The sequence below is a fragment of the Chenopodium quinoa genome, unplaced genomic scaffold (assembly GCF_001683475.1).
Source record: "Chenopodium quinoa cultivar QQ74 unplaced genomic scaffold, ASM168347v1, whole genome shotgun sequence".
NCBI classification, from domain to species: domain Eukaryota; kingdom Viridiplantae; phylum Streptophyta; class Magnoliopsida; order Caryophyllales; family Amaranthaceae; genus Chenopodium; species Chenopodium quinoa.
Genome location: NW_018742879.1, coordinates 352,195 through 362,681, shown reverse-complemented (window position 1 = coordinate 362,681; position 10,487 = coordinate 352,195). Strand labels below are relative to the sequence as shown.

Below are 10,487 nucleotides of genomic sequence, written 5' to 3'. Positions count from 1 at the left end.
ACTACATAACAATCATATAGGAAGTAAAATATATTTTGGCATGTACATTGTGTATTATGGAGACTTATTTGATGACTGTCATATTTGTGTGTGAATCAACCTGCATTGTGTTGGTCGTATTAAGTTGATCATATATAATAATTCGGATGAAATTCAGGCTTGCTGAAATTGGCAGAGACAAATCAGTAAATTCGGGGCAGAGCCATGCTCGATATGATCTTCGGAAGAACACTTCTACAGCGGATCAAGAGGCGGCGAAGCCCCCTAACACCACTGCCGCTGAAGCAGCACCTCCTTCTTATTATACATGGTTATCTTCTTGCTTTTCTTGTTGTTCTCGTTGTAAAGAAGCTTAAGATTGTACAAAAAAAAAAAAAAAAAAAAAAGAGTAACAAGCAAAGGAAACTCTCAATAGTGTCTCTAGTAAACCCTTTTCTCTTTTTTATTTTACCTATAATTATTGTCACTAATCCCCTTGTAGAATTTGTCATATATAGAGTTATTTATGCTCGATTTACTATTATGCTTATATATAGAATTTGTCATATAGGATTCATATGTTTATAGTTTTTATTCTTAGTTATTTACAAAAGTATTTCCTCCTCCTTTTAATTAATGAGGTTTCTTCATCAATTTTTTTTTTAAATTTTGGTTTAGAGAGAATGAGAGTGATGTAAACAAACTCTAATCGACTAATCCTAACCTTTAGGTATCACGTGGCTTATCTTCGACCAACCAAACTGATTGACATATGTATGATTATGAGGCAATTGCAATTTGTGTATGTGTTAGTTTTAATTATCAACTACGAGTACAATTTTGTAAACATGCTTTGTTGAGATTTGAGCAACATATAAACACGATTACGAGATGAAATAGATTGTACAAAATATAATTGGGAATGACATTAGAACCAGAAACAAGAGAGACCTTTATTTGTTTTAGAAGGCACTAATTTGTGTATTATGGAGTTAAAAAATACTTAGACCAAAGGTAAAAATACTCATAGCGAGATTTTCTAATTTTATACTCGACACACAACCACTATAAAATTAAACGATATTTAATCCAAGACGCTTTCTAATTCATACTTTTAAAAAGATGAACTTTTAAAGAGCATATTGAAAACGAAACATAAACAACCATATCTCAAATTTTTAATTTTTTAAAAAAGGACAAATAAGTTTGCAATTTGCCAATAACACTTACAAAAAGACTTTAACTAAGAAAGAAATGAAGTTTGATTTATTTCAAATATTTATAAGATTTTTTATTTTTTTTAGTATTTAGAGAGCCACAAGGGCGGAGTGAAAATCAAGCTCAAAATCTTCTAATATCGGGAGGGAAGCTCTAACCACTTAAGTTGTTCCCACTCTTATATAGTCATATTTATAAGATTATAATGCGCAAACTTCAACATTTAAGTTTAACCTTTCAAAAACCAAAATACTGGTAGAAAATTGGGTTCAAATCCCACAATTTACAAAGTCCAAAATATTTCCTTTTTCCAATTCCCCTCCAAAAAAAATGAAAAAACTTAAAAAACAATTAGGCGCCAAACCTAAAAATTCCGGGAGAAGCAATAATAGTGGCGGTCAAATAAACTCATTTCCAATTTCAAAATGAAGCTCAAAATCCACTGAAAATGGCGCCATTTTTTCTGAATAAACTTCATATTTAATCAACTTTCCCCTCTTTCATCATTTCCCTCCTACATTTCTCACTTCTCTTCTCTTTCTTTTTCTCTCCTCAATCAAACCCTAATTTCTCTTTTGATTTTCCCCTTTATTCGATAAAATGGAGGTGAATACTGTAACCCCAGATGCGATTTCGAAGATTATTGCAAGCCCATCTCCTGATTCTTCTGAAGATCTTCCAGATCTTGTTGTTCAAGTCATTGATTTGAAAGCCGTCGGCAATCGTTTCATGTTCGTCTTTTTAAGTCTCTTATATTCAGTTCTTTTGATTTGTAGTTTTGGTGTGATTTAATCTGTTGTTTGAATTAGGGTTTTTGAGATTCATTTGCTAATTTCCAATTTTTTGTTCAATTTTTCATTTTAGGCTTTATTGGGTATGGTTATTACACATTCTAATAGTTTAAATTTTAATTTGCATACTTGAATTGAATCTGAAATTTTTTTAGGGTTTGATTTTGTAATGAATACTCCATCTGCTAAATGCTTGGTAATCCAGTTGTTTAATTTGATGTTGTTGACTTAATTGTCATGATCTGTTCAAAAATTGGTGTTAGGGTTTTAGTTGAAGTTTGCTTAATTGTTTGTCAGTTTTGAGATTTGGCTCAATTTTTTCAAGGGATTGATTTAGTGTATTGTTACAAAAAATTGTTAGGTTTACTGCTAGTGATGGAAAACAGAAGCTAAAGGGTATTCTGCAGTCAAGTTTTTCAGATATGGTATCTTCTGGATCCATTCAGAATATGGGTCTTATTCGGGTTCTTGATTATACCCTCAACGACATTCCGAACAAACCCGAAAAGTAAGCCCTTTTTATTTTGTACTCAATTACAATTTACTACTAATGGACTTGTATTGTGAACTTTTTACTGATCTATGATTGAAATTTCTGAATGGTCAATAGGTATCTGCTTGTAACTAAGTGTGAGTCTGTCTCGCCTGCACTCGAGACAGAGATTAAGGTTGAAGAGGAAATTGAGGATGGCAGTGCTGCCAAAAGGCAAAAGCAAGAGGTTGATGTGAAAGCCGAGGATATGAAGGAAGCTGCTGGTATTATGCTGAAGCCTAAGCAGGAAATTGTTGCTAAATCAGCTGCTCAAATCATTAATGAGCAAAGAGGAAAGTGAGTGTTCTTATTCCCTCTGATTTATGATGTAAGCTTTGTTTTAGATATGAGCTTGATTTGCAACTGGTGATATATATGTATCACACTTTAATAAGATTTGAGTACAAAATAAGATTTGGTTATGTATTACGGGTTTTAATAAGATTTGGTAGTTGGTTATGCATTTGCTTATGTATTAGCTTAGCTTATTGTGAGTCTTTTTGATGCTGCAGTGCTGCGCCTGCTGCTAGAATGGGCATGACTCGAAGGGTGTACCCTCTTGCTTCGCTGAATCCTTACCAAGGGAACTGGACCATTAAGGTCCGAGTTACTAGCAAAGCAACCATGAGAACCTACAACAATGCTAGAGGAGAGGGTAATGTCTTCAATGTCGAGCTAACTGATGAAGATGTAAGTAAATGCTACAATGAGTTGAGCTTTTTGATTCATGTTTGAATTGAGTTATTCATAAACATTTTCATGAATGCAGGGTACTCAAATACAAGCAACAATGTTCAATGCAGCTGCAAGGAAGTTTTATGACACCTTCCAAGCCGGGAAGGTTTACTTTATCTCAAAGGGAACTCTAAAAGTTGCAAATAAGAAGTTCAATACTGTACACAATGACTATGAGATGACCATCAATGAGAATTCTGTTGTCGAGGAAGCCAGTGATGAGGGAGTGTATATTCCTGAAACAAAGTTTAACTTTGTTCCAATTGATCAGTTGGGTCTACATGTAAATGGAAAGGATGTCGTAGGTAAGAAATGCACTGACTTTAACATCAGTTGTTGGTTGCAACTGCAAGAATTGTACATAATGATTGATTGCTTAATGTGCTTTTATCTTGCAGATGTTATTGGAGTCGTGCAGAATGTGTCCCCAACAATGAGTATTAGGAGGAAAATAAACAATGAGATGATTCCAAAGCGTGACATAACTATTGCTGATGAATCGTGAGTACATAATTTGACTTAATCATTACCTTATTGATAACACTTGTTTTATCAAAAATTTAATATATTGTCGAATTGCAGGAAAAAAACTGTAGTGGTTTCATTGTGGAATGATCATGCCACAACACTTGGGCAAGAATTGCTGGATATGGCTGATCAGTCTCCTGTAATTGCCATTAAGTCTGTTAAAGTTGGAGACTTCCAGGGTATGATTTTCAATAGAACTAAACAAAATTATGGAAAAACATAGAACCTTCAACAAAGACAATAAACTGACTTTTCTGCTCTGATTGTAGGTGTATCATTGTCAGCAATAAGCAAAAGTGTACTTAAAATAAATCCTGATTTGCCTGAGTCAAGACAGCTGAGGTCTTGGTATGATTCAGAAGGTAAAGAAGCCTCATTGGCGTCTGTGGGTGCCGGTATGACCCCCTCTCCTAATGGTGGAGGGAGGTCAATGTACACTGATAGAGTTCCCATTTCACATATCACAAGCAATCCATCTTTGGGTGATGACAAGGTATTGCAGTGACTATCACTTGCGTTCTGATATGAATCAAACCTTGGCTCATTGATTGTTGATCTCACTTACTTTGTTTTCTGTCAGCCTGTGTTCTTTAGCCTGAAAGCATACATAAGCGTAATTAGGCCTGATCAGGCTATGTGGTATCGAGCTTGTAAGACATGCAACAAGAAGGTTACTGAAGCTATTGGATCTGGATACTGGTGTGAAGGATGCCAGAAGAATGAAGAAGAATGCAACTTAAGGTCTGATCAAAAGCAGAAAAATTAGATTATTTGTACTGTCATTGGTTTATTTTGTCGTTTCCCAATCTTGAATTCTTTATGATACTAACCTTCTTAAGTTTTATCATTTAGATATGTTATGGTAGCGAAAATTTCGGATGCAAGTGGTGAAACATGGGTTTCAACATTCAATGAGCAAGCTGAAATAATCATAGGGTGCCCTGCTGATGAGCTCGAGAAGTTAAAATCACAGGTTTGTTACCTACATTGTTACTCAATAATGTCAATCTAGTAAAAATGTAAATTGATGATTACTTGACATTTTAACTGATACAAAATGTAAATTGATGATTACTTGACATTTTAACTGATACAAATGCCTTTAATTTTTCTTCAGGAGGGAGAAGATAATCTCTTCCAGACTAAACTAAAAGAAGCAGCTTGGGAACCACAAACATTCCGTGTTAGCGTGGCACAAACCGAGTACAATAATGAGAAGAGACAGAGGGTAACCCTAAGAGCTGTTGCCCCGCTTGACTATGTAGCTGAGACAAGTTATCTGCTAGGCGAGATCACTAAAATGAAAGCTTCTCAGTAGAAATCCTTATTGAAATTTTAGCAGTAGGTTATGATATTTATATTCTAGGGGTTGGGTTGGGTTGGGTTGGTTCTTTTTGTGAATCTGGAGCAATCAAACAGAACTACTTTGTTCATTGTAATATATGCATCGCAATATTGGCCTATAACTTCATGTTTTCTTCCTTTTTATAACTTTACTGCTAGAGAATAGTGTGCAGTAAGTCTTCTCTATCATGAATAGCTTCTTTACTGGCCTTGTGAACTGCAAAATGACTTGAATTTTACCATATTTTTAAGCAGTTGTAATTGGTACAAAAATTATCTTAAACAAGGACATAAGTATTAATACAATGCCATTCAAGCTCCTGTCATAATTTCGAGCATTGCAGTATTTCTCTTAATGAAGTGTGCCAAGTATACACTTATACCTTTTGTGGTTACTGAAGATTGTAATCCTAATGTATTCTAAAGATTATTTTTTTGTTCATAGTGCACTTGTTTGTCTGAGGGTTGATTTAAAATGCAAAAGCATCAATTGAAAGCTTTGTTACTCGTACAATAGCTCTTTGGTTATTCTTCCTAAAGTGCTTACTGAATGTACGAGTTGAAGTCCCTCAGGTTTTCACACTATAGTATAGAACTGCGAACAACTGCTCAGAACACACAAAGACAAAATATAGTAAACCAACTCTAAAGTTATGTTGCAGAATCTTCTCCAAAACATACCGTGACACCAAGCTGATTATTTATGGAAAGCCTTGTGGTAACTGGAAAAGGTACAATCCGAATTTGCGATACATGCCTGATCAGAGCACAAGGCGTTCAGGACTTCGGGTGTTCAGGGATAAAAGATGAGTTATGGCGTGCACCAATCATTGTACAAAACGAAAGAGAAAAAAAAAGAAAAAGGAAACGCCCACCGTGGGACTCGAACTGAGCTAGGCGGGCTTCCTGGTTACCATTTACATGTTTACTAAGAATCTATAAAACTTTCATTCGGATTGAATTTAGATTCAAACCTTTTAAGCCAAAGTCCGAAGTGGCTAAATATTCAGACATTCTCCATTATTAGCTCTTAAATATATTGCTATCAAAATTATACGGCTTCATTGGAATGAACTTAACACTACAAGTCTGCAAATAAAACTTAAATGTTTTAGTCCAAACAAAACACTAAATTAAAGTGGACTACTCCGTAGTTTATACATTTGTCATCTCCCCGAAGGTACTAATAGCCTAATAGGAGTGTTAATTAGACACTTCCGAGGCATTATTTTGTTCGAGACTCCTTTGTAAGATAAAGGGTACTACGCAAATGTTAAGGGTAATATTACATTAAAACCGATTATGAAAACTTAAGTTCCAACGTATTGTATTAAGACTAAGAGTATGCAAGATAGGCAAAACTTGATCCTAGACCCGGAATCGTTTAAGATCCAGATTCGGTTCTAATGGTCCATTTTTAAGTTTCAATAATGAAAACCATCTAAAATAGAATCTGATACCATTAGTTTTACTCATTAGTTAGCTTTTTTTTTTTTTAAAAAAAAAAAAAAAAAATCTCTCCTAGCTAGCTGCATGTATGGTCTGTATCATATCCTCACCAAAATAGCAGCTGAGAATTTAGACTATGCTTCATGTTGATGGCTGCTAATTATTATAGGAATTTTGCAGTACAATTCTGCCTTACCTTATCACTTACATGTTACATGTGCTTCACTCCTTTTTATTCTACAATGCATGTCAATTTCATCAAAGTTATTACTTTGACACTTTAATTTAACATTGCACTCTTCTTTGATACAGCAATAATGCACACTTTCCTTATATAGTAAGTGGTAGACCCAATATTCTTAATCATGAATTCATTTTTATCCATGTTCAGAACTTAGCTTCCTCATTACCCATCTTCTTTCACAACTTTTTTCAGAGGCATTATTTCTTCAACCCCAACATCATCCCTAATTATAGATTCATACATCGATCTCAGAGCAAAATTCATACATCGATCTCAGAGCAAAATTGTATCATTGCATTTGATTTTCCTTCTTGAACGAGCAACCGAGCAGTTACTGGAAGTCGGAGTCATTTAACATCCTTGGTCCTTCCCTTGACCTTGCATAGAGAAGAAAAAGGTATACTATTAGTACTGTTTTTTTTTTTTTTTTTGCAAGTATTTTTAATTAGTGAGTCTGTACATAAATTTGGTTACATGTTGTAGTATAATGTTTTGATCTTTATAGCTTGAATTTGAAACAAGGAAGATGATTATATATGTGTATACTTGACTACTTGTCAGACAAATAAATAATGTTATAAGATAGTAAAACAGCAATTATTAACTAGATTTACAGTACACCAAAAAAGAAAAAGGAGAGAATTTTACAGTGTTCAAGTAAATTAAAGGTTTCTAATTGCATCAAGAAGCCCTGCAGGAGAAGATTTTTACAATATAACAATCATGAGACAAATAATTAAACTAAGAACAAAGAAATTAGACTCTGTAGGGACTAGTCCTGTAGGAGAGTTGAGATTCGAGTCAAAGAAGCAAGTTGTAGGTCCAATTGTGAGCCTGAGCTGGTGGCAGAAGATTGGCCTGGTGAGCATAAAAGCGCGGAGGAGTCTCCACAAGAGACATTAGACCAATGACCAACCGTGACTACTCTTGCAGTGGCCAGCAGACTCAGTATTGATGGAGAATGTTTCAGAGTCTAAGTTACATTCTGAAATATAATATGGAAACTTGAAGAATATAAATGCCTAAATTTCTATGTTCTGTTTCACTGTATTAGCATTGTTCATAGTATTTATCATTGCAGTTATGGAGAAGAAATGTGAAGGCTGTAAAATTGCGGAGAATTATAAGTATTGGTTTGAATTTCCTGCAGTAAAACACCAATTCTTCAAGGTCATGCTTGGAGATTTCAAGCACCAATTGGTAGGAAAAGATGTTTTGAAAGCTACTGTACTTAAATTACTAATATCAGCTTACTTGATTGAATTTTTTGGTGAACTTTTCTTGCAGAAAATTCCTCGGAAGTTCATGGAGTGTTTCAAGGTGAAACTCTTACCGTGGTGTACACTTATAGGACCGAGTAAAAACAAATGGAAAATCAGACTCTCGAGTACAGGTGATGAAACATCATTGAAGTTTTCAGATGGCTGGGAACAGTTTGTTAGTGATAATGGAGTGGAAGAAGCTGACTCCCTAGTGTTTCGTTTTGTTAAAGACTCCTCGTTTGAGGTGACAGTGTTTGACATGAGTGGTTGCGAGAGAGAGGGGTGTCACTTCTCCATTAATTCCAATTCAAGCTCAAGAAGAACTTCTTGTAGAAGTACCCTCCACATCAGTCATGGTAGTGTGGCTAAAGAAGAAGTTGAGATTTGTGACTCATCATCAGAGGATTGCTCTTTGTGGGATGAAGGCGAAGAAGAGACTAAGGATGTAAGTCATGTAATGGAAGAAGAGCGGGAAGGAAGCTCAAGTGAAGGTAATACAAACTAGTCATTCCTTATTCGAGTTTGCATACTATATATACTGTATTCTGTAACACATGAATTAATAAACATATTACTGTATTATAATTTGATGACCAATTGACCATGGTGCAGGAAAACTTCCTCAAAGCCAAAAGTACTTCATATCGAATAGGCGGGATCTAAAACCTGGAGAAAAAAAAAGAGCTTCCAAGATGGCTGAATGTTATAGGCGCAGCATGAAGGATAACAAGAGAGTGTTTCCTGTGTTTCAGATAACCATGCTGCCTACACATGTTTACAGGGGATTTAATCTGGTTTGTCTTCCTTTATACATGCAAAATTTGTAAAATTTCTTGGCTGTTTCAATATGAATTTGGGTGGATTTTAATTTTTTATTTTCTTGTTTGTAGACAATCCCAAAGAATTGGGCAAAGAAGCATATGATCAAAGAGCCTCACGAGGTGGAGCTGCATGTTCCAGGTTCTATAAAGGGAAGTTGGAGAGTCGGATGCAGATGGACCAAAGGAGGATCTATACAATGCCAACTCAGATCAAAGTGGCCGTTATTTGTGCTGGAAAACAACTTGGAGGAGCATGATACTTGTGTCTTTGAGCTGATTCAGAAGGGGAAATTAGATAATGTTAGAACTCCCATCTTCAATGTCCACATATTTCGCACTTTTGACCACATTGTTCCCCTGACTGTGTCAACGCATATGGTCTAGCTCCGAGGAAAACAATGCAAGCTTGTTATCACTCTTTGGAAAACAATGCACCAATGCAAGCGTGCTAGAACCCTTCGTTCTAATGTGTGTATTTCAGTATTTCTACTAGGGTCGTGTTTATGAATTTCAGAACCTTAATGGTACCTTTGGATATGGACCTCCTCTTTGACTGATTTTATCTTCACTTTCTGGTGGAACTTAGGGCAAATATGTATGCAACTTTTATTTGTTCTTGTGTTAAATTTTCCTTGATGAGTTGATTTTATCATCATGTATGTTTATTGTTTTGTGCTGGTTGTACTCGCTGTGACTCTCTGTTATAGCCTTACAGGGGTACTTCTTTGTGCTTAGTTGTTACAGGAATGATATTCTGTTTATTTTTTTGTTAGAATATCAAGACTGTCTGCTTCTTTTATCAGAAGCCTTGAGTAACCTATGCTAGAAAAAATTTGTAGCCAAAAAACAGTCATGATTCTATTCATTAGTACAAAAATAAAACACCAACCAATTCTAACTGCAATCCAACTCAAATTTCTGTAGTTTATAGTAAGATTTATATTTGTATATGCTTTCAAAAATGAAGAACTAACCTGGTGTATAAGTGTATAACTTGGCACATTTTTCAATCGACACTAGATGGTTTTGGTCTTCTTCTAGCCTTGCCATTTAGCCACTGCACCAATCCTCAACCAGGGCTATTGTACTTATACTGACATCCTGTAGCTGGACAATGTTAATAACACCAAATATATACTAACTGGCCTTCAAAACACCCCCTCTCCAAACAGACACATACACACGAGCACATGCACACAATGAGAGTAGCTAGAAACGGCTATATGTGTATATGGATGAATCTTACCATTGTGAAATTATGAATTAATCAGTAAAATTATGTAGCAGGACCATGAATACTAAATTGACAGTAATACTTAGCACTTTAAGCATCTTTTACAGGAAGGCAGAACTTCGAACTTCATAACAATAATTGCAAGTCACTGATCACTACTACTTTCATAAATCCACGAGGACTACTACATACTATGGTTATTGGTCTATGCCATTGCAGATGTGAGCTCGAGCTCTTAGAGAGGAAATGATTCTAATTCTGCTTCATACACCACACCCCGGCCCTCTACTGATTTTCCCTCTTAAAAGCAAACATAGTCCTTCAAGCGCACTATAAGGAAGGCATTTATT

The 10,487-nt window shown here is 35.3% G+C and overlaps 2 protein-coding genes across 3 annotated transcripts; both read left to right on the top strand.

The window, feature by feature from the left end:
* The first annotated feature begins 1,298 nt into the window (after positions 1-1,298).
* On the top strand, positions 1,299-5,249 carry LOC110726335 (replication protein A 70 kDa DNA-binding subunit B-like). The gene is made up of 11 exons (XM_021905799.1): positions 1,299-1,928; positions 2,350-2,496; positions 2,599-2,817; positions 3,033-3,210; positions 3,290-3,560; positions 3,654-3,756; positions 3,838-3,962; positions 4,053-4,276; positions 4,364-4,524; positions 4,636-4,756; positions 4,901-5,249. Exons 1-11 carry the CDS (start codon positions 1,798-1,800, stop codon positions 5,099-5,101), a joined length of 1,881 nt encoding a protein of 626 aa, XP_021761491.1. The 5' UTR covers positions 1,299-1,797; the 3' UTR covers positions 5,102-5,249.
* A 1,619-nt stretch (positions 5,250-6,868) lies between these two features.
* On the top strand, positions 6,869-9,678 carry LOC110726334 (B3 domain-containing protein REM16-like). 2 transcript variants are annotated; one of them, XM_021905798.1, is made up of 5 exons: positions 6,869-7,217; positions 7,971-8,020; positions 8,108-8,573; positions 8,695-8,876; positions 8,973-9,678. In XM_021905798.1, exons 2-5 carry the CDS (start codon positions 7,994-7,996, stop codon positions 9,285-9,287), a joined length of 990 nt encoding a protein of 329 aa, XP_021761490.1. In that variant the 5' UTR covers positions 6,869-7,217; positions 7,971-7,993; the 3' UTR covers positions 9,288-9,678. The 2 variants fall into 2 exon arrangements, with proteins under 2 accessions (XP_021761490.1, XP_021761489.1); XM_021905797.1 differs by having other exon boundaries at positions 7,902-8,020.
* Positions 9,679-10,487: the final 809 nt, after the last annotated feature.